At 37.7% G+C, this 25,647-nt stretch overlaps 1 protein-coding gene across 1 annotated transcript in view; it reads right to left on the bottom strand.

Moving 5' to 3' along the window:
• The window catches only part of LOC134538517 (serine/threonine-protein kinase PRP4 homolog), a 98,500-nt gene that overhangs the window by 42,278 nt on the left and 30,575 nt on the right, over positions 1–25,647 (bottom strand). Inside the window, exons 4-9 of the mRNA XM_063379903.1 lie at positions 24,931–25,127; positions 20,390–20,667; positions 19,070–19,409; positions 15,207–15,296; positions 12,228–12,312; positions 8,239–8,523 (exon numbers count right to left, since the gene is read on the bottom strand). Of these exons, the coding sequence (XP_063235973.1) occupies positions 8,239–8,523; positions 12,228–12,312; positions 15,207–15,296; positions 19,070–19,409; positions 20,390–20,667; positions 24,931–25,127 (1,275 nt within the window). The remainder of the gene's footprint in view (positions 1–8,238; positions 8,524–12,227; positions 12,313–15,206; positions 15,297–19,069; positions 19,410–20,389; positions 20,668–24,930; positions 25,128–25,647) is intronic.

The raw sequence follows: 25,647 nt of genomic DNA, 5'->3' as shown, positions 1-25,647 counted from the left end.
ACATGGAGTGCATTTTTTTGACGAAACAAAACAAGTTTTGGACCACATGAACACCACGAAAGCAGCTGCTGTGAAAATAAGTGTAGTGCAAGTGTCTACAAAATCTCTGGTGAAGCTTACCAGCTTGATGGCTACAGATCCAAGCAGACTTGACTTTGAAACACTGACTGTCTTTAATCCAAAAAATATTTTGATTACGGACATGAGCCCTATTTTGCTTGCTAAGTTGTGTAAAGTTTCTACTCTGAAAGAAATGGACCGCCAGGAGCTGATCACCAGTTTTGGAGAGTTAAAACAGATAGTTGAGAAACAAATGAAGGAAAGCAGTGTGGATGTAGTGAAGGCACTTCAAGTTTTAAAACTTTCACAACCTGAATTTTCTGACAAGTGCCTGGAAGCAGTGTGGATGTTGTGTGCATACGTTGATTCGGAACGCTTCTCGTAACAATAAAATAATGTTCTCACTGAAAAGAGAACCAATTTGAAACAAGAAAATTGAGCTACAATGGCTATTTTTTCATTTGAAAGTTAAATGTTGTGTCAAAGTACTTTGGTTCTGAAATTATTGGGTTGACTTAATTTAGAATCTGAGTTCTTAAACTTGTGTCTTTTTAACCTATATTTGTGTAATTTTAATTTATAATGTTTCAATTGATAGTGCAATTATATTACAATGTTCTCTTCATATTTCTTACACTTGAAATTGTAAAAATAAAAAAATAATAACCCCACTTTTAGGTAAAAATAACACCGATTTTAAGGGAAAATAACACCACTTTTCATCACAAAATAAACACACCTTTTTCATGTCTCTAGTCATACTGTACGCGTACGTAATACGACTGGATTCGTTGCTGCAACATAACATAGCATGTTATGTGGTATCAGAAGTAACGAGTAACGTAACGATAGTAACGAGTACTAATTGTTATAGTAACGAATACATACGGGTACGTATTTTTTCGTTACTTTTACACCTCTAGTATGCACTACCGTATTTATTTCCGAATCGCTAGGGCAGTTTTCTTGTAACTTTTGTTTCGGTCAGTTGTTGGGGTATCTGTCCGGGAAAGGGGTGGTGATGGTTTGAGTTTAATCCCAAATTTATTTTCTAAAAAAGTTGACAGGTTTCTTTAAATGCAAAAAGTATAGGTTTCCAGCGACTATTTCGTTTGAGGCGTACGTGCGTTGCCGCAGCCGCACTCCTGCTTTTTTGTAAGGAATTAAATCGTCGCGCTACACTAGCACCACCTGTTAGCAACATCCCGAACCAACATGGCCGCCAGCAGACAGCCCGCGTCGACGATAGATAGCAGGACAATGCTGCGTCGGCCGCGGGTCGAGATACTATACTTACGTGGCGTGGTAGGGTATTTTGATTATTTTGACGCAATCGGTGATCGCATCCGTACTTATGGGGTATCGTTTTAAAGATAATTCACACATCTGCTCACAGAAATTAAGATTTCGTTAATATAACCTGTTATTTTCCAATTATACAGGTTTAGACACAATTTTTATGCTATTTTCGGATAATTTTTATTTTTTGGGGGCCAAAATTTGTCCAATTCGGTTATAGCGAGGACACGGTTATAGCGAGGATCAAACCCGGAACCGTGACACCTCGCTATAACGGGACTCTAGTGTATATTAATAATTCCTTAAACAAAAACCTTTCTTCAACTTTAAAAACTCTAACGCGAACGCAAGCCACTAGAATCTGACGTGAACTAACGTGTCGTAGTACACACTTGCCACGAAAGAATGTGGGCTATAAAATGTAGTTAACTCGGCACCTGACAGAGAGCATGTGTTGCATCCAATCGGCGAGATATCGATATTCGACTACGTGCGCGCGCTCTATACGGGAAGCAACAAAACCAAACATGAATGATGCGCTGGCTACATTTTTATAAGCGGTACGCCGCGGTAACGCAGACAATCAGATAAAGGAAATACCGTTTAAAAACGTCTTTAAAAGAAAATTTACACGTCAAACAACTTTGTATTTCCGTTTATTAAATAAATAAGTGGTAATGACCAAAATTAAATTTTAGATTACACCTACACCGCGGCGACGCAGACGATCAGATAAAGGAAATAACTTTTAAAAACGTTTTTATAAGAAAATTTACAGGCCAAACAAAGTCGTATTTTTCCGTTAATTTATTAAGTAAGTGCTAATGACCGAATAAATATTAGATTTCTACTTTAAAATCATCGTTTTATACGGAAAAGATATCTACACAAAGCATTCGGCATCTACTAGCGGGACCAAAAACATCAGATGACATTTATGCGAGAAGTTTTTTATCCCAATTTTGACAGCCTAAAATATGGTTGCGACAATTACGCGCGTGCGACGATTCTGCGATAAAACACGGTAATATTAATATAAAGAATTTTAATGGGTAAACTAGAGACAACACCCCGTCACTTTTAACTTCGGGCATATTAATCACTATGCTTTAGTAAGGCTTAATATTAAAAGACGCACGACAATATTTCTTATGGCCTAAAACCATTGAAGCCAAGATGGCGCCTTTCAGTTTCCATTAAATATTTCAGGAAAGCGTTTATCTTCTGGGATTTTAAACAAATGTCAAGTTGGTAACTACAAAATATTGTTCCGTCGGATGTTGAATTTCGTTTTCCGATTTCCGTGGATACATGAATCACTGTACTCACAGATAATGCCTGAATGACTTAAATCCACCAAGTAGGATTCTACAGCAATTGATGAAGTGACCAGATTCTTACGTGATCCTACAGTTAACCCAGAAATAAACATCATCGAATACTGGAAAACTCAGTCTGCGTGTTCACCCAGGCTACATAAACTGTCCAAAAAATATTTGTGTTCACCACCTGTGACAGAGTTCTCTGAACATTTGTTCAACACTGCAGGAAACATATGTGACCAAAAACGGAATAGTCTTGATCCAGACCGTGTCAAAATCCTTGTTTTTTTAAATAATAATTTAAAGGGTTAAATATTCTGCATAATGTTTAATTTTTTCTCTTAACTTATAAATTATTTAATATTAACCCTTGAGATCTGGTTTTGGATTCGAGGGGTGGATTCGAGGTACTGTTTGGGATTCGAATTCAAGATTCGGATTCGGGAAAAATGGTATTCGACCCATCAGTACATTAAAGTTAATTAAAATACAGTCGTATCCTGCAGCGTTCAGGTAAAATATGGGCTACATCACACATACGCATTGTGCCACAGTAAAAAAATTTAAAAAAAGGCTGCAAATTGATGGAAATTTACCGTCAATAGCGCACCGTGCGCGGAGAAAGGTCATTGTACTCGATCAGCTGTTGTTACGGCGCGGCGTAGCCGCCGGCTGGCTCTCTATGTTCTCTGACTGCGCATGCGCAGTATAACTCACTCAACGCTCCGCCCAGACTCGTGACCTTCCATCAGCAGCCAGCCAATAGATGCGAGCTTAGCGGAAAAAAATATAAGCTCCACCTCCCGTGTACCAGTTTTGTCCAGTTCTAATACCAGTTTATTGGTATACGCACCAGTTTTCTCGCTGCCGTGACATGTTCAAGTTTACATCATCTTGATGTCTTGATACCAATAATTAATTATTTACGATTCCCAGAAATAAATTGTTAGTTTAAAAAATATGCGTCAACTGCACAATACTTCTGAAATTATAAAATACGTATAAAACAGTTACCAAGACTCCGCTCATTTGATCTTGTGAAGTTTGTGTCTCGTACTAGTATTTCGGCTAAGTTGTGACATGTATAAGAACTTACAAGCTGCCACGTAATATTCCCGAACCCGACATTCCCGTTACATTTATATATTCGTGAGTTAACGTTTTTCCCTCGTGCATTTTAGATTGTCTCCTGCTATAATTACTCGGACTTTTACACGCCTAGGCTTAAATTATTACATGTTTAGAAATAAAAGCAAATTTTCATGTTATAAAATATGTATATTTTGCGATTTAAAATGTTCATTGCAGACTATAAACGTTATGTTTTTCACGATGTATTTAGGCCTACCAGCTAATCTTATACAGTAGAACCTCGATGATACGTTCCCGTTTCATACATTTTCCCGTGTCATACGCCGATTAATTTTGGTCCCGCCGAAAGTACTATGTTTACAATGGTTTACTTTCCCGGAACATACACTTATAAAATCATTAATTTCCCGTTTCATACGGTTTTACGAAGCGTAAAAGCCCGAAATTCACAAATTTTTTTGTTATATTCCTCCTGATAAACTACGTTTTAATGCTTTTATTTTGAAAAACGTTTATTGTTTACATTTGCAAATGTAAGAAAATAACTTTATCCCACCATAGATATTGATAGTATCAGGAAGACTGTGCACTTCGCTAGTAGCATCTATGGCCAGCACCAAGCGAGACTAGTGGCGCAAACTAGCAATGATTATGAAAATGGTGCACGCGCTTTACCAAGGCACGGATTTCATATTTTGTGCATTCATTAATCTTTGAACTGAATATACCCGTTTGTTATTGTTTTCTTACGATCGGAGTGTTTTGTATTTTACGTTTCTCAAGTTAAAAATATTATTGAAAATTGTTCTGTTGCATAAAGTTGTTTGTAAAAAGAAACAAACAAGCATAAATTTCTGATTTTCTTTTTACAATAGCCTAATTTTTTTAATTTCTAATTTAGGCTTGGTGACTTTTCCTGCCCTCCAAGAAAGGACTTCATAACATTTTGTAAGGCCACTGTTTCTCATGTCAGCTTTACTTGATTATGGACTGTATTTTACATTTCTGGTGGTTTTATTATATGTATATATAATTATGAATTCATATCTTTCATATAATGCAATTATTTACACATTATGTATTTAAGTTAGGCTTCTGCGAGCAGAAGATTTTCACTTCGAGTCGAGCTCGAGCGAGTTTGCTAAAATACTCGCGAGTATCGAGTCGAGTTCGAGTTTTTTTTTTTCAGTTTATTGCACATAAATTTACTGTGATGGAGTAATAAAATGTGAGAACTTTTGAGAAAAATATGGAAATAAAAAAAGAAACCATTATCATTGTTAGCCTACTAAATAGATAGACCTACATTAGAGGTCTGCGAGCCTAAGAATTTTACTTTGAGCCAAGCTCGAGCGAGCCTACTTGAAAGTTCTCGAAGCTTGAGCTTTTGTGATACAGTTACACTTTTGGGAAAATATTTTTACCTTAAACTTAGTAGGTATAATGTTTGAATAAAGTATTAAAATGAAGTGGGCTTATTAATTTTGGGTAACTATTTACAGAGTGCTTTTATAATTTGCACTGCTAGGAAAAAAAACATGTTTTCCATTGAATCTAACCTGTTTCCATTGGTTCATTAGTAACTGATATAATCCAACTAACATAACCACAGTTTACAAGTACGTATATGTTTGTGTAAATGTAACATAACTTTGGAATAATTTCATCCTTGTCAATTTTTCTGGAGTCCTTACTGAGCTTCAACTAACTGAGCACCAAAAATCATGTTGTTTGAAAAGTACATTCACATTGTTTCAACATTTCCACTTTTCGGCACAAAAATTCTGAGAGAGATTGTCATAGAGTATTAAATTCTGTTCTTCAATCTATCATGCAGAAAAATAATTTGTTCTGCACGTTCAGGAGTTAAATTAGCTCTACGATTGGAGATGGTGTTTACAGCAGATGAGAAGCATCTCTCGCTGGCAACCTGTGTGGCTGGAATGCTTTAGTAAAATTGTTGGTAAATATGTAGAGTCGCTGTATATGCGGAAAAAAAATGCTAAAATTCCGAAAATACTTTTATTCTATGCTCTTTCACTTCCTCTTTTCAAATCAACCGGCGGAGATAAGAAATTCCAAATACTTTAGGAATATCGAATTTTTTAATTTTCATCACAATACCTGGGTATTCATGCGGCGATCACCATTGTTTCTGGTTTACGAGTATCTATTATGTTTCTTATTGGACAATTTTGTCACGTGACAGTTCCGTGATTGGCCAGTATTCAAATGAACCAATACGTGATTATTTATTTATTTATTAATCCGTCGGAGGTATCGCGACGTAGGTGAACGACTACATCATTTCCTTCTAATGGCAAAGGAAATGTACCCGCCTCCAACTTAGGTGGGTTTTTAACGTTTCTAATTTTAAAGTCTTATTTTTTATTTTGATATTGTCCGGGTTTGTTAGGTCAGGTCAGTTACATTATAAATACTTTAAAACTAAAGAACCATTTAAATTAATTCACATTATTTTTTATGTCCGCTTAGTTTGAAAGTATTAATAATGTAACTGACCTGACCTAATCGACCATTTTATATATTACGCATTCACGAACACACGGCAAAATAACAAAAATGGCGTCGGTCTAATGGTTGTACAGGTGTTGTATTGCAAAATTAAAAAATTCTATATCTCCTAAAGTATTTGGAATTTCTTATCTCCGCCGGTTGATTTGAAAAGAGGAAGTGAAAGAGCATAGAATAAAAGTATTTTCGGATTTTTAGCATTTTTTTTCGCATATACCGTTACTCTACATATTTACCAAATTGTTTAACCTCGAAATTAGTGTCAAATATCTGTAACTTGTCATTAAGTTTAATCAATTTAAAGTAATAAAAATAGAAGCATTTTACTTAATTCAATTTACACTTGCAAAAAAAACTTACGCACAATAAACCTACATGGAAATTAAAGTCTTTTTCAATGTCCTGTAGTCTGAAATATGTTTACTCATGTCATCAAATGTAGAGCTGTACTGAAGAAGCCGATTTTGCCAATATTTAGTTGAATCGGCATTTCTGCCAACTTCCAATACTCTTGTTAATTTTCGGCCGATATTACTGAAAAACGAAAGAGACTGCCATAACCTAAAAATCCACTAGTACCCTTTTCACTTTTCGTAGTAGTACTGCATTCTTTCAGATCGCATTATTTCTTAGCAACATGTGCCAACCGTACATATCAAGATTTAACATCCTTTTTTTTTAATATGTCCTAAATAAATACATTACCATCACGGTAAATACACATCTCGGTTATTACGGCAACTATAGTGCAAATGTGGTAACTATCATGCTTCTGCAGTAGTTATGGTATCCACAAAGAATCGTTAGTTCTTTTTATGGTAATTATCTTAAGATAACTATTGGAATTGTACTGTAGTTATGGTACATCATCCATATTTCTTCGTAAGTTGTTGTTCATTTGTCTTTTCTTCATATTTATATTTACGTGCGCCATTACTGGCAGGAACTTTCATAAAAATTTTAAACGGGACTTTATATCACACATTTTATGGCGTAAATGATGAGACCCCGGACAATTTAAACGCTTTTTACAGTAAAATGCGGGAAATGTTTCCGCATAAAGCGGGAAATACTTCCGCATAAAGCAGGAAAGTGATACATTAAAACTATGCGGAAAATTATAGAAGTAAAAAAAATTCATCACGGAAATTCGTAAATCCCGGGTACGTAAAAATGATGTGTTCATGTATACGGTCGATCATGTTACATTATAAAGTAAAGGATAATAGTGTTGTAAGACTTTTATTCCCTTATAATGAGAGTCTTTTTTTTTCTATAGGTAGAGTGCAAGAAAAGCTCGCTCGAATTTCGAGTTGTTGAAAAGCCACGAGCTCGAGTTCGAGTATTACTAAAAAACTCGACTCGAAACTCGAATTTCGAGTACTCGCAGGTGTCTAATTTAAGTTTAATCTGACATTGTGCTTGTATACTAGATTGAAAAAAAATAAATTATTTTTGCCATTCCCTTTTCATACACTTTACCGCATCATACACCATTTTTGTGCCCTCCGTTGAAAAGTGTATGACAGGGGTTCTACTGTATACACTTTAAAGTACCCAAGGTATTTTTTTATTTCTGCAAACATATTGTGCGTTAATTATTATTTTATTGATATAAAATATAAAAAAATGTAAACACTGGGCTTACGACACTGAGTTCAGTGCCTAGTTTTTTTTTATTTTTGCGTTTGATTAGCTCAAGTGTTGTTTCTGCACAAATAGATATAAATACATCAGCATAATATATAGACACAGCAGGTCTTTTTCCCGTGGCAGCGGTGGGATAAATGATGGTGGGGGGGGGGGGGGGGGAACGATAGCCACAATTGGACGTAATTTGGCCTCGCTGGATCGTACGTACAACTTGGTCGTAAGGACAAATTTTGGAGAACCGTGAGTGTACGTACAATCGAGGTTTCACTGTACGTACGTTGTACTCCTGCAGGGCGTCCGCCTCAGCGAACATGTCCCACTCCTTCTTGCCGTCCTTCCTCTCCTTCTTGTCCTGTCCTTGTCCTCCGTCGGCCGGCTCCACGGAGCTGAACCGGGACTTCCTCTTCTCGCGGCGGGGGGCGGGCTCCGGGTCGGGCTCCGGCTCCAGGTCCTCCTGGAGGGGCTGGCCGTCGTCGTCTCCCGGGGGCTGCCCCAGGGGCGTGGCCGGGCCGGACGTCACCGCGGCAGACACGTTCGAGTCCTCGCTCAGGGCCCCCAGCCTCTGCGACACGTCATCGCGCACACTCGCACTCGCGCTCGTCGTCGCGAGAAAACAGCCAAACATACTTCATGACTACACAGTAAACTCCCTATTACAGAGCTGCCAACCTCAAATCACACCCATCAGTAATGACAATTATATGAAAAAAATACGCGTAAATCATGCACGATAAATTTTTCCTGGGGAATTATGACACACACAAGATAAAACATGAACAATAATATGCAAAAAAAAAAAAATGAAAAATATAGGCCTATGAAAATGCAAATTAATGAATCGAAAAAAAAAAACTATTTGAACAATACAATCATCTGAATATGTAAGAAATGTCAATTTTAATGGAAATTTTGAATCTTCAATTCAAAGTATTCAAAGTTAAACTTTTGAACAACTGTCTTTTTTTGTGCTTCTTTTATCCTGGTTGGATAAGAACTGTCTTGTAAACAAACAACAGAAGACAAACACAAGAACTTGTAAACAATAACTCTGCGTTCGTTACTTTCGTTTCTTCAGATGTATCGAAAAAAACGACGATATAGATTTATTGCTCGTCATGGCTATAAAATGTTCCGCATGTTTCTTTGATTTAATATGCCATCTACAGGCATCCCTTCCACCATGTGCAATCGAAAAGTTATGATTAGTTAGGTCAAAAGTTCTTAAGATTTGCGTTTTTTTTTCCCTCCAGATACACATTGTTCTGTCACACGCTTCATTTCTACAACCGGCACTGAAGAACACAACACTATTGAAAAACATTAAACATTTTCACGTCTGCAGACACGACAAAAACACTATGATGAAAAAAATGGCTTTCAAGAAATAAATTAAAATAACACAAGTTAGCCAAAGTACCGTACAAAAATTATCGTGAGTAAGTAGTCAACAAACGAAAAGTCTGAGAATAGGTATGTACTAGTTGTATCGTACAACGGACGTAATACCATCCCATTATTTCAAAACACGAGAATTAATCCACTTATTTCGACAGTACATGCGCACACTTACTAGTTCTGTTATTTGCGCAACCACGCAATATATTCAAACTGCGTTCACGAAACACGCACAGCAGAAACAGAATTTTCTCCGTTAACATGCAGCACAAAGCCTCGTTTCCGTAATAAACCAGCGATGTTCCGTAATCCCGTAATTCGGTGTTAAATCCGTAATAATTACACATGCTACGAAAAAATACAGCACATACGTAAATCTGTATTTTATTACAAGTGAGCAAATTTTGAACTGGTTGACCGCGGCGACGCAGAAGATCAGATAAAGGAAATAACGTTTAAAAACTTCTTTAAAAGAAAATTTACACGTCAGATAACTTCGTATTTCTGTTAATTAAATAGGTAAATTGTAATGTCCGAATAAATATTAGATTTCTACTTTAAAATACAGCGTTTTATACGGAAAAGATATCTACACCGGTACACCGCAGTGACGCAGACTATCAGATAAAGATAATAACGTTTAAAAAAGTCTTTAAAAGAAAATTTACACGTCCGACTTTATATTTCCGTTAATTAAATAAGTGGTATTGTCCGAATAAATATTAGATTTCTACTTTAAAATACATAGTTTTATACGGAAAAATTATATACACTGGTACACCGTGGCGACGAAGACGATAAGATAAAAATATTGTTTAAAACCATCTTTAAAAGAAAATTTACACGCCAGACAACTTTGTATTTCCATTAATTAAATTAGTAAGTGGTAATTTCCGAATAAATATTAGATTTCTACTTTAAAATACATCGTTTTATACGGAAAAGATACCTACACAAAGCGCTCAACATCTAATATCGGGACCAAAAACATCATTCGACGTTCAAGCGAGAAGTTTTTTATCCCAATTTTGATGGCCAAAAATATAGGTGCAACAATTACGCACGTGCAACGATTATGCAATAAAAGAGGGTAGTCTTGATTCCAAAAGTGTAAGAAAGCCTTCTTTTTTTAAAATAAAAATGCGTGAATTTTGTAGAAATTTGTAACACTAGTAATAAATATCTTATAATTAATGTTATATTTAGGGCTGGGCCGATACCGATCACCGATCACAATAATCGGCCGATTTTAACACATCGGCATCAGTACCGATCTGAAAATTATATACCAATCACCAAACGCAGATCATTACATACTCAATCAAAATTATTAAATACTGAAAGCTTACAAATTCAATGTTTTACGTTTCAAATTTACTTACAAAATAACTAAATAAGGTAGGCCTACAATCACGTATCAACAAACACACGAATTTACAGTACAGTAGAACCTCGATGATACGTTCATGTTTCATACATTTTCCCGTGTCATACGCCGCTTAATTTTGGTCCCGGAACATACACTAATAAAATATTTAATTTCCAGTTTCATACGGTTTTACGAAGCAGAAAAGTCCCAAAAATCACAAATGGTTTGGTTTTATTCCTTCTTATAAACTACGTTTAAATGCTTTTGGAAAAACGTACATTGTTTACCTTTGCAACCGTAAGAAAATAACTTTACTGCGCCATAGATATGGATAGCATCAGGAAGAGTGTGCACTTCGCTAGTAGCATCTATGGCCAGCACCGAAGCAAGACTAGTGGCGCAAACTAGCAATGATTATGAAAACGGTGCACGCTCTTTACCAAGGCATGGATCTTATATTTTGTGCAGTCATTAATCTTTGAACTAATATACCTGTTTGTAATTGTTTCCTTACAATCTGATTGTTTTGTATTCTAAGTTTCTAAAGTTAAAATTTTATTGAAAATTGTTCTGTTGCATAAAGTTGTTTGTAAAAACAAACAAACATTTCTGATATTTTTTTTCTTTATTTCTAATTTATGCTTGGTGACTTGTCTATTTTAGTGATACTTTAAAGCACTTATTTTCAAGACCTCTGAAAAGTGTCGTATGGGTACTTTGGTTTGTGGGGTGGGAAGGTCTAGAAATAGTAGAAATAGGAAATACTTAGTTTACATTATATTATTGTTCATTTTTTAAAAACCAATGTACAAATTGTTTTCTGTCAGAAGTGTTAAATAAATAGTAAGTTATCATAAGGTAACTTTTTCATTAAATTTTTTTTAGATTTTTATTATTAACATCAAACAAGCTATATAATTCTTAATTTGTCTGATCAGTGATCGGCAATGATCGGTGCCGATCATCGGCGGAAATGATCGGTATCGGAATGATCGGCAAATTTAGTGATCAGCCCAGCCCTAGTTATATTATTTGTTAAACATTTTTCGTCCACACATCATGTGTGCAAAACTGCAAATAAGTATTACTTAATTAAAAATTGCTAATTAAATTTTGTTAATAATAAACCGTTATGTTAGGTCTTAGTAACAGTAATGACTTAATGAGTATCAATGTATGAAGGGTATTGAGCTGGTAAAGTTGTGACATTGAGTACTGACATTATGGCAGTATCCCAAATCTTGTTGTATTTGTTAGTTCTTTAAAGTGACATTTAATCTGAAGTTGACTCTTTTTAATATGCAGTATAACTATTTTAAATATTTTCATAATCCCTTATACAAGATAACTCCTACCAACTTGTAAACTTTGGGTATCTTAAATTTTTTGATGTAAAGGTTTCCCTGTTGTTACTAAATAACACTATTTAACTAAGATACAAATAAAATATTTTGAAATTTCAGAGAAAATCATCTACATTTATGACAAAAATGATTACTAACCTTCAGCAGTTCTTCTCTCTGCTTTCTTCGTTTCTGAATTATCTGCTCTTCATCTTCATCTTCTTCGATGCTGATATCACAAACGCTACACAAGCACAGATCAACATATTAGTTTAAACAATGGTTAAACTATGAAGAAAGTGGAGACACTATGAAGAAAGAAGATAAAGAAAACTGTAACAGGTGCCAGTTGATGCCTCTCTTGAAACTGACACAGCAAACACAAATCCCAACATTCACAGAAGTATGGTTCCTTTAATTTGTAATTTCATTTCAGGATGTTTATTCTCAAAATGTATTCCTAACAATTTTTCAAATATACTTTAAAGTTATTTTGACCTTAAAAAATACAGTAAATTTATTTAACAGTGAGCAGTGTCTTAATATAACAACAAGCACACTTTCGAGGTTGTAAAATTAATTATTCTGATTATCCATTCTCTCTTATGGAAAAAACGTTTCCTTAACGCTGTTTTGATGAGAGCTCTGTTTTCCTGGAATGAATTAAGACGTTACTTCGAGGGGTAGGTGTATGTTTTTCAGGAAGTTTAATCATGTAAAATAATCAACAATTTAAGAAAATTATGCCAATTACAGGAAAACTAAAAAGTAGGATCATAAATACAAAGTTTCAATGTAATGATATGTTATTTTATGATCACTGCAAGTGAAAATTGAGTTTTAAGAAAACCACTATCGAGTCTTGTCTGGTCGAGTACAATGGGCTTGACTTTCGAGACGATTCGAGCTGGAACAACTCGTTCAACTTGGTTTGAGTTTTCGAGTATACACTACTTGCGAAAAACCTGAGTTTGACCATGTCTGGAACTGAACTCTGAGCTATCGGGAGGAAGGTGCCTGATCTAACAGCCCAACCAGCTCCGAGCTGGACTTGTTTCTGAACTGGTGTGCATGCATGTGTGTGTGTGCACATAAGGCTAAGGAACAAACCCGATTGCAGTCACCTCAACAACTTTCCAAGTGTGTGATGATAATACTACAACTCAATTTCAGTTTACAGTTTATCTTTCTTTACAGGTGAGCGATACCCTAAAACATTGATTTTGATTCTTGGCTAATCAAATTGAATCTATTGCTTTATTCAATAATCAAAATATTTTCAAATAAAATGCATTCTTTATAGATAAAAATAATAGTCGCTGCATTTTTCAATACAGCTAAATATACTAACAATTTTTTAACAACTAGTGTCAAAATTTCTAAATGGGATGAATACCCTAATTTCAAAAAAATATTAAAGAAATAATTAGTAGTTGTGTAATGAGTATCAGAAGCATTGAATAGCAACTGTAACTCTTCTGTTGCCCTGCACAGTAAAGTGTAACAAGGCCAAGAACATTTCGACAAAAGAAATTATATGTATGCTATGCTATGTCACTGTTTATTAAAAATTTACATCATTACAACATTTGCATTACTATATCTATTAAATGATATTAATACCTACAAACCAGATATGGTTATCATACCTATTCTGTATAATTAAAAAATATAAAAATGAAATTCACAATTACAGTAAAACCTCGTATTTACGTTCTCGTTATTTACGTTTTCCCGCAAATAACGTCATTTTATGTAGGTCCGTTTTATTGTACATTAACTTTCGTGTTGCATTTTCCCTGAAATTACACCGCTACGTAACCAAAAAACCCGGAATGTACGTTTCAAAACACGGTAAAAATGTAAATACTCGTCACGTTAGTCATAGATGTGAAAAGTTTGAAGTAGTTCGCCTATTGTCTGTAACCTTTCGTTTTGATGTATCGACAAGTTCTATGGTGCCTCTCCTCTACTAACGTTTTAATCTTTGCTGCCATAGAGAACTTTCGTAGCAGAACCACAAACGGTTTTATTTATGGTGTCATAGAGCACTCTCGTAGCAGAGCATAGTCCGAAGCGCTGAGCTATCGATACTACCGGAAAGCGCTCATACACAGTACGTATATTTAGTAGTGCTGCATTATGTACAGTACATATCTATGATGGCTTTCATTGTTTACATTAGTCAACGTCCGTTTTGGTTAGCACGTGTTTTTTTATCGTTCACAATATTATTTATGGCAAGATTTTGATTGAAGATGGATAGGTATAAAGTTCCACGAAATACTTTATCTATTGAAGATAAAATTAAAATTATTGAGAAGTTTGACAAGCATGTGGGTACCCGAGTGGTTTTGGCCAAGGAACTGAATATTCCTGTTAGTACTTTAATGTGTTGTAAACAACTATTGTTTGTCTTGTAGCACCAGTAAAAGCTGATACATTTTTTTAAGCTAAAATTTAGCATTAACTGCCAATAAAAGTGCTTTCCCACAATTTACACTTTCCCACAATTTACACTTTTTCCTTGGGGTTCCTTGAAAAGTGCAAATAAGGGGTTTTACTGTACTTTCATTGCATTTACATTTTTCCACAACTTCCGCAGTTGTTAATACAACACATAAACCAATGCTAAACATTCCCTAAAATCACACTTCTCACAGAAAAAATTCATCCCACTTTACACTTCAAAATGTACACCGATGCCTTGAATGTCTGCAGTACACCATACTACTTTTATGAATAAAGGCAATGTATAAAAATAGAAACAATAATGCAGAAATCTCCTGTTTTAAAAACAAATTTGACCTAATAATAAAACCATAAAATCTTGCCCCTACTTATGACTTAATTGTGATGGCGAAAATACTAGCGAAAGCAGCACCATCGCACAAAAATACAACGGACCATGCGTTTCCTTTTTGCACTCATTACTGTACTTTTAACAATCACTACTGACAACATAAGGGAAAGGATAAAACAATAGCAGGTAGAAGTGGGGAGCTGAAGGGAGGGACTGTATTTTTCAGTCAAGGAATTCATAGTCAGGTACAATTAAAATAGGCCAGCTTCGATAATACGGAAACACGGTCAACCAAGACTACTGTAAATGAATATCAACAATCAGTTAATACTTACTCCTCATCTGAAGAAGATTGTTTTTCATTCTTCAAACCTTCTGACAGACTGTCTTTGAACATGTCACCTTTCTCTCTTGGTTTATGAGACCTAAAACACAAAACAAAATAGAATTACAACTAGGTACACCGTAAACGTTACAAAACAAAATGGCTGTTACGATACTATACTTTGCAACAGATTTAGGCCGAAATTCAGCTATCAGCACATGTATCGGAAAAAAATATGTGCTTACCTTAGATTTTTAAAATACGTGACCTGATTAAATAGGCTTATTCAGGTATTACCTAATCAACATTCCTCATATGTTAAAAAACGGATGAAAATAGGATGCAAAGATGCACTAAATGATCAATTTAAAAGTACACAATTGCAACTCAAATTTTCAGAGACAAAACAGAAATAATAACCACTCATAAGAGGGTGACGTAAACCAAAATGTAAAATTCTGTTTTGTGCAACGTGTCCAACTGGTAAAACGTTTAAAGGGTGAAAAATTATTGAAACTATTATAATTTTCTTTTTTTCTGTAAAAATAATTTCCATTAATTTATTAATTTAATTTTTTTGTTTGGTAAAGTGAAAGAAATAGGAGAACTTAAGGGATCCGCCTACCCGGGCACACATACGGTAAGCAGAGCTTGAGGAAAAACAACTTGATTTCAGAAACAATCAAGGTATCCGAGTGGGGTCTGCTAACGAAAAGCTGAAAAGTAATTTTGATTTAGTATTAAGTTTTTAAACTGTATTTTTGGAAGAGTTAAAATGTCTAAAACGCATGTTTTCAGAATAATTTTTAGGCGTAAAACAACCGGTACAGATTCTTAAAAGCACTTAAGGAACTTGCATTACCCCTTTATCTTCATTTCTCAGTCATATAATGTTACGGTCACCACTCAAATTTCACAGTTATCCTGAGACAACGAGAAGACTGCACGCCAGTTCAGAGCCTTGCGTTTAGAGGCTATAACGTGCTAGAAATACCCGCTAGGGATGGGTCGGTACCAGTTCTCGGTTCTCAGTTCCTACGGTTCTCAGCATTTTAACCGGCACCGAGAACCGCAGCTAAAATGTCGGTGCCGGTACCGGTACCGGCAGTATAGCAAAACCCTTTACGAAAATATTCCTGCACTACAACTTAACTGCAGCATGAAAAGCCTCAACTCACGTCCAATTCACATATGAATTATTTTTTTGGACTTCTGTGGAATAATATTCATCTCTAACTATAAAATAAATTACACGTGAAAATATTTAATGTTCTCATCACATCTGTAAACAAAGTATGTTTTACAATCAAAACATAACAGTTGAAGGTGCCATAGATGTAGTTCATAGATGTAAGCAACTCTATAACGTGCCTCAACAGAGATGTGAGAACAGAAAGACGCCATGTTTGTTTCAATTTGTTTTTAAAAATAGGCAGTTAATTGAGTCGTTGACATGTAAGAAAGGGTGACTGTTGTATAAAGAACAATTAAAAGTGCAAAATTCCACAGGATATTTGTTTAATAGAATTAATGATTGATTTAAAATTTTCCGTAATAATTTTCGGCATTCTCAAATTTTATGCTTTTTTGTGCAGTGCTTTGGAGTGTAAGTTCACACATCTGCAGCCATCTAGCTTAATGGCTAGTAACTTTCTCTTTTAGATAAACGGGATTTTTTGAAGGGGGAAGTCTTTTTTTATTTTAGTAAAGTGGTGTATGGATTTTTTGAAGGGGGAAGTCTTTTTTTATTTTAGTAAAGTGATGTATGGATATGTAGATGTATTTTACTATTGGCTGGTCAAACAAAATGCTTGTTGACACTTCTAAAGTATAATTATTCTGGCCAAATAGAGTAAGAAATGGCATCAGAAGTGTGGCAGTAATTTACTGTTCACAGTGCAAACAAACTGAATTCAATGTAGGCAATAAGTTTGATGGACAATTTAATATTTTAATTCTTTGAAAGTTCACCATCATTGTATTTATTTCCATTATTGTAACATTTTCTTTTTATTCCTATGTTTTAAAGAAGGGTGTATGTCGATTTCTTGAGGTAATTACTAGATTAAAAAAGTAATTTATAGTTTTATTAAGTTTCTCTATATTATTTCGAATTTATTTTTTTATTAATACATTTTACATTTTTAATAGGTTGGTGTGTTTACTGTAGCTTGAAACAGTAAATTGTTGAAGATGTAAGTCTGGATACAGGCTTTTTAGTGCTTTTTTTGTAGCCAAAAAAATGAATAGTTTATTACTTAAAACACCTCATAATTAATGTATGAATAATATTTATTTTATTGTTTAAGTCAGAACCAAGAACAGAGAACCGATTTTTAAGAACCGGTACCAAAACGAGAACCGGGAAAAAACAGGAAATGACCCATCACTAATACCCGCAAGCATCACGCTTATCATCCCGCCTCACTAACACACATAAACCCCCGACGAGGCGGGCCCCTTAATATGCTGCTTTCTTTATATGTACTGTGTATTCCTGCTTGAGTTTTCTTGCTTTGTTTATTGTACTGTGATGCCACCCTTTTCATTATGTCAACACTCTGGAAAATATAATTTCCTCAGTTGTCAAGAAAAACATTACATGGCCCCAGTTACATCACTAGGGGGGGGTCGCTGTGTATTATCTACCCGAAAAACATTTAGTGGTATATCAAGTTAACTGAGATTTTTATTTCTTACTTAAGGGGCCCGCCTACCTGGTCACACACACGGTGCGCAGAGCTTCAGGAAAAACAACGCGATTTCAAAACTACTCAAGATATCCTAGTGGGGTCTGTTTACGAAAAGCATTTAAGAGTTCGCCGAGGCCCGAAAAGTACTTTTAATTTTGGATCATGTTTTTAAACTGTATTTGTAGAAGAGTTAAAATGGCTAAAACGCATGTTTTCAGAGTGATTTTTAGGCGTAAAACAATCAGTACAGATTATTAAAAGCACTTAAGGGACTTGCATTACACCTTTATCTTCATTTCTCCGCCTTATATGGCCATATAATGTTGCGGTCACCGCTAAAATTTCACGGTTATCCTGTGACGACGAGAAGACTGCGCGCCAGTTCATAGACTTGCGTTTAGAGGCTATACCACGCTAGAAATACCATCGAGCGTCGCGCTTATCACCCCGCCTCACTAACACACATACACCCCTGACGAGGCGGGCCCCTTAAGAGCCAGATGTTTTCTACCAGATCCATAGAAGTTTCCATTGCAACATTTTTAACCATGGGGTAGGCACAGCATTATGTGCAGTTTTACAGACATGTATAAGGCCTTATGTGTTTGCTAACAGTTCTAATATTGTTTTTAATTCTCCATCCAGTAAAATGAGGTTAGCCAATAATGCGAGGGGTTGTCAGTTATGACTAACCGTGATAAATCTGTACTTTTCTTTATTATTTTTCTCTAAATTAAATTGCTGGCTGAACATGAAGAAAATAAAAACCCTTCACACAAATAAACTTAAATAGTCCCAAAAATTTCAAGAATATTTTTTTTCCTTACCAAATGGGAAAAAAATTTTAGAAATCCATAAACTTTTTCCAAATTACGGGAACCCACACAGCCTTACCAGTTTCCCTTAATCTTACAAACCACACTGGCAGTTTCAACACTTATTAAATTTCTCTCAAATTATGGAGTATTTAATATCTCAAGGTATTTCAGAAACTTGTGATGCAAATTATAAAAACATTGATCAAATATTTTTTTTTAATTTGTAGGCAAATCTTTGGATTAAAATCCAAATCAGTTTTAATGTTTGAATCCATACACCTCAATGCTATAACTGAACAAATAATTATCAGCACTTTTGTACGTCACTTGTGTGAATCGGTCAGGATATTAAAAACAATTACCTGCTGCCATGTCCTCTCCCTCGCAAGTATCTGCGATCTCTGCTCCTGGACCGAGACGATCGTCTCCTCAGCTTGTCCCTGTCCCTCTCCCTGAGTCTCTCCAGCCGCGCTCTGTCTCGCTCTCTCTCCCTCTCCCGCTCCCTTTCCCTCTCCTTCTCCCTCTCCCTCTCCCGTTCCCGCTCTCGCTCCCTCTCCTTCTCCTTCTCTCTCTCCCGCTCTCGTTCCTTCTCCTTCTCCCTCAGCTTGTCCCGACTCCTGCCCCGAGCCGCGTCCTTGCTCCTGCTGACCGCCTCCTTGCCGCGGCTCACCGGCTTGTCCCGGACCGAGCGGGACAGGTGACCTGCAGCACACAGCACAACCTGCCTTGCACCTCTCTGCATCCGCCACATCGAACAACATCCCACAATTACCGTGTTTCATCGCATGATCGTCACACATTTTACAACAAAATCAAGTTTGATAAGTAGAAGTGCGACTATTATGCGAAATAAAAAAAATTGTTAGGTACAGTTTCATAAAATCAAAAACCCGTTCATGGAAAGTACGTTTATTTAAAAAGTGGAGTATACAAAATCACGCCAAAAATTTAAATTAATAAGCCATTCAACAAAAACCTTTCTTCAACTTTAAATAGAAAAACAAAATCCGTAACACGAATGTGAGCCTGAACTAACGCTTAACTTATCGTCTTAGTAGACACTTACCACGAAATAGTGCAGGCTATCAAATGTAGTTAACTCGGCACTCAAAAGAGCGTGCATTGCATGCAATCGGCAAGATATCAATATCGATATTCGACTATGTGTGCGCGCTCTATACGGGAAGCAACATAACCGAACACTAATGATGCCAACATATCTACACAAAGCGATTGGAATTTAATTGCTGTACGAAAAACATCATGCAACATTCACGCGAGAGGTTTTTTTTATCCAAATTTTGACACCCTAAAATATAGGGTGCAAATATCATGCGCATGCGACGATTTTGCAATAAACCACGGTATAACCAATCAAAACATTAATGCCAAAAATTTAACTGGAATATAGGATGCTACTACACTTCAATTTAGTGACTGCGTCACAATACAGACATACCTCAAACTGATTACAAATAAAAGTATTCCTACTATTCTTAACACGGTTTTTTCTTTCAATGAATTTTTTAATATTTTTAAAAAAAATTTCCTTCATTCCACATTAACCAGCATATCACGTTCATTCGCAACGAGCGTGAAATTGAAGCAGAACCTTAAAGCATGGAGGCCACCAGACGGGGCAGAGCAAGGAACAGGAGTGTGAGGAGGCCGCTGGTACGAACCCAGGGGACTTCGACTCCTGCTCCTCCTGCGAACGGACGCGTCCTTGCCCTCGGTACGGCTCCTGCTGCCCCGCTCCTCCTTGCGAGAGTCCTTCCCCCGCCGGCCGTGGGACGTCCTGTGGTCAGACTCTGTTTCCCGCGGCCGCTTGGACTCTCGGGACAGGTCTATCACCACCCGCCTCCTGTCCTGGTCCCTGGCGTCCTTGTGGCCGCTCTCCTGGTTGTGGTGCGGCCTGGAGCTGCTCCTGTCCTTGTGGTGGTTCTCCTTGCTGTCGCTCCTGCAAACATGCACGCATGTTCCACCACCTGCTTCCACCAACAATCACAGCCACTGTCCTTGTGGTGGTTCTCCTTGCAGTCGCTCCTGCACACACACATGCACACCACTCTCCCTCACTTGCTTCCACCAACAATCACAGCCAGTGTCCTTGTGGTGGTTCTCCTTGCTGCCGCTCCTGCAAACATGCACGCATGTTCCGTCACTTGCTTCCACCAACAATCACAGCCACTGTCCTTGTGGTGGTTCTCCTTGCTGTCGCTCCTGCACACACACACGCACACCACTCTCCCTCACTTGCTTCCACCAACAATCACAGCCACTGTCCTTGTGGTGGTTCTCCTTGCTGTCGCTCCTGCACACACACACACGCACACCACTCTCCCTCACTTGCTTCCACCAACAATCACAGCCACTGTCCTTGTGGTGGTTCTCCTTGCTGTCGCTCCTGCACACACGCATGCACGCCACGCTCCCTCACTTGCTTCCACCAACAATCACAGCCACTGTCCATGTGGTGGTTTCCTTGCTGTCGCTCCTGCACACACGCATGCACACCACTCTCCCTCACTTGCTTCTACCAACTATCACAGCCACTGTCCTTGTGGTGGTTCTCCTTGCTGTCGCTCCTGCACACACACAAGCACACCACTCTGCCGCACTTGCTTCCACCAACAATCACAGCCACTGTCCTTGTGGTGGTTCTCCTTGCTGTCGCTCCTGCAAACATGCACGCATGTTCCACCACCTGCTTCCACCAACAATCACAGCCACTGTCCTTGTGGTGGTTCTCCTTGCTGTCGCTCCTGCACACACACAAGCACACCACTCTGCCGCACTTGCTTCCACCAACAATCACAGTCACTGTCCTTGTGGAGGTACTCCTTGCTGTCGCTCCTGCACACACACACGCACACCACTCTGCCGCACTTGCTTCCACCAACAATCACAGTCACTGTCCTTGTGGAGGTACTCCTTGCTGTCGCTCCTGCACACACACACGCACACCACTCTCCCTCACTTGCTTCCACCAACAATCACAGCCACTGTCCTTGTGGTGGTTCTCCTTGCTGTCGCTCCTGCACACACGCATGCACACCACGCTCCCTCACTTGCTTCCACCAACAATCACAGCCACTGTCCATGTGGTGGTTCTCCTTGCTGTCGCTCCTGCACACACACACGCACACCACTCTCCCTCACTTGCTTCCACCAACAATCACAGCCACTGTCCTTGTGGTGGTACTCCTTGCTGTCGCTCCTGCACACACACACGCACACCACTCTCCCTCACTTGCTTCCACCAACAATCACAGTCACTGTCCTTGTGGAGGTACTCCTTGCTGTCGCTCCTGCACACACACACGCACACCACTCTCCCTCACTTGCTTCCACCAACAATCACAGCCACTGTCCTTGTGGTGGTTCTCATTGCTGTCGCTCCAGCAAACACACACGCATGCTCCACTACTTGCTTCCACCAACAATCACAGTGACATTACTGCCCATTTTCCATGAGTGATGACCAGGAACAAGATTATACGGTTAGTTGCGATACAACCAAAATAACATCTAAAAGGATTTCAATACAGCATATAATAATATATTTTTTGAATATGCCAATACGACATAGACATTTGTGTTAAGAGATGCCCATCCTAACAGCCAGAACATTAACAAGCTAGAGGTGACACAGAGGACTTAGTGATTCTATCTAATGCAGTACATAGTGTTTGCAAATGATTTAATATTAATCTCTTAATTGAGCTAGCCATTTATATATTGAAAACTGTTAGCTATTGCTAGAGGCACGATTATATGGTAATGCGCGATAAAACGAAATAACACCGAAAACCGCTTGAAAACACGAAATAAAACGAAATTGTGCGAAATCCGCGATATATCACGAAATTTCGTCTATCCTGATTATTTACGGTTTTTTTTTCCATTCTGTAAGGACAATTCACTATCTTCAGCACAATCAAATATTTCTGACCGTAACTAGCAGCCATATATATTATATGCGACGGTGATTCATTCTAGAATTTAAAATGAAGTCTCGGAATTAACGTAATATTTTCTTTAAACGGTAATCTTGTGTACCATAATAATTTAAGATGTTGATAACTATGATACAATGGCCGCCGTTCACTTTCTGTAAATACAAAAATAAAAAACGTCCAAAATATGTTTTTCTAAGATTACGTTTTTTATCATTAAAATATTACTCACTAAAGCGCATTGCTTTTACTGTTTATTTAAAATAAAGTACGTAGGGTACGAAAATAAAATTAACCCTGCTTAACGTAACGATTGTAAATAATAAATAGTACATGTTTATGTCGGTATTAATTTTCACGTACGTATGTTGGTATTCGGTATGCGTTTGTATTCGCATCTATTCTCCATTGTTTTGATCTTTCCAGCACGGCAAGTTTTTACGTATTAAGAGGTTAAATTCTTCCTATGTGATTAAAATTTTTTGATAATGCCTAAAACAAAGGTTTCTGCCAGTGACCGATCGAAAGAATTTTCCAGCGAAGGATTTTATTTCAGTGATAAAATTTTAATGTGCAAATTCTGTAACTGCAGGCTAGACTACGAGAGACGCGATACGCTTGTGAAACATGTCGCGAGTGAGAAACATAAGCGTTTGAGGCAAAACTCATCTGTTAAACGTCATCCTTGTCTAAGAGTCTTTAAAGCCATTAATTTGCTGTTCAACTCAAGAAATGTGAGTAGGGTTAGCATAGAAGATGCAAACCTACAGAAGTCTCTGCATACGGTAACTTGCCTTCTGTTTCCCATCTTCCTATTGATACATTCATACATGGCTATGTTGCTTTCAAAAAAATAATTGAGGATGAACTTTCATTGCCAGAAACAAGCCAAATTGATGTTGCAAAGATACTTTGCTCCCTTAAAGGGGACTACAGTTAATTTGCTCAAGCCAGTTTAAGGGCAATCTGGTTCCCAACATAAAATGTTGATGCAGAACGTTCATTTTCCAGGTACTCACTGGTAGTTAGTGACAGAAGACAATGTCTCACTCCAGAAAATGCGGAAAATTTAACTATGATAGCATTTCAATAAAACCGTCTTAATAGTAACTTTGGAAGTGCTTAATTGTGTAATTTTGTAGTGTATGTGATTGTAATTAAGTCGTGAAATTTTTAGTAGTTATTTAAAAGTTTGAATTTATGAATTTGCAAATGAACTAAATTATCTATGAATTTGCAAATGAACTTAACTGTAATTAGATCATGAGGTTTTAGTGTTTATTAATATTTGTTTTAATAAATTTGCATGTCGTACAGAAAAGCAAGAAAATTTTGCCGTGGGTATTTTGAGCAAAAAAATAAAACCATATAACACCTAAATCTTTATTTCTTTACACCGAATTTGTCTTAAAATAACACCACAAAATCTTGACTCTAGCTATTGCGTTTACATGATATCTGTATTTTACAGTACAAATCATACTATTTTTTTTTGTCTTGTTCATTCTAATTTGGACATAAAAATCAGTTCAAACACCTATTTGCAAGTCCATGTATTTTAATTTTCTGTCAAAGATTACAAATCTTTCTTACCCTACATGTTTCATGTTTGTATTAATGTATATTTCTCTCATTACAGAGACAATTTAGCTAAAGAAGAGATTCTGATTAAATGCAATATTAATATCAGCACACTATAATTTGCCTTACAACAAAATAGTGCAGCAGCAGTAGCAGCAGCACAACAAGCAGAATTTAAGTTAGGACATCAAAACCTTTTCAGAGATAATTTTCACGTGACCTAAGTGGAGTCTCCTAATTATTTGGACGGTCTCCGGGCAAAAGGTAACGAGTCAAGAATTCACTTTTTTGCAGGAGAAACAAAAAAAAAACTCTTAGATAAAAAAAAATTGAATTTAAATACTTAAAAAAATTTTCTTGCGTCATTCTTTTATTTACCAATACAGTTTTGCCAACAATTAAAAAAATGCATTACATATTCTAAGTATGCTTAAAAGAGTTTATCGCTGGAATAAACTAAAAAAAAAAAATCACCAAAATGTGACTTTTACCCGGAGACCGTCCATTTGTATTTTATTTAGCAAGCAACCACGCTCAACTTAAGTAATGTATCGAGGGGGGGGGGGGGGGGGGGGGGTGAAGCAAGTTTGCAAAAGGCGGTCGGATGACCTCCAGCGCAGGATTATCGTCATGACCCCCGCGAGCAGTCCCCCAGTGTCCCGACTGTCGGGAGACTCCCTCACCGGTTGTGGTGCCGCTTCCTGCGCTCGTGCCTCCTCCTGGCGCCCCCGTGGCCGTGCTCCGAGTCGTCGCCCACCAGGTCGATGACCTCGGTGGCGGGCGGCTCGGGGGCCGCGATGCCGCTGCCCCGGTGGCCGCTGCTGTCGTCGCCGTCGTCCTCCTCCGACATGTAGGCCCCGAGCCGCGCCTGCAGCAGCGCCTGGCCACAAGACACGCACCACCGTTCAACCAACAACTGCTGTGCGCGGAACTGTTGTCTGACCGTACGCTTCCTCCACCAACAACTGCTGTGCGCGGAACTGTTGTCTGACCGTATGCTTCCTCCACTAACAACTGCTGTGCGCGGAACTGTTGTCTGACCGTACGCTTCCTCCACCAACAACTGCTGTGCGCGGAACTGTTGTCTGACCGTACGCTTCCTCCACCAACAACTGCTGTGCGCGGAACTGTTGTCTGACCGTACGCTTCCTCCACCAACAACTGCTGTGCACGGAACTGTTGTCTGACCGTACGCTTCCTCCACCAACAACTGCAGTGTGCGGAACTGTTGTCTGACCGTACGCTTCCTCCACCAACAACTGCTGTGCACGGAACTGTTGCCTGACCGTACTCTTCCTCCACCAATAACTGCTGTGCACGGAACTGTTGTCTGACCGTACGCTTCCTCCACCAACAACTGCTGTGCACGGAACTGTTGTCTGACCGTACGCTTCCTCCAC

This window comes from Bacillus rossius, chromosome 13 (genome assembly GCF_032445375.1).
Source record: "Bacillus rossius redtenbacheri isolate Brsri chromosome 13, Brsri_v3, whole genome shotgun sequence".
Classification (NCBI taxonomy): Eukaryota; Metazoa; Arthropoda; class Insecta; order Phasmatodea; family Bacillidae; genus Bacillus; species Bacillus rossius.
This window is presented reverse-complemented; position numbering and strand designations above follow the sequence as displayed.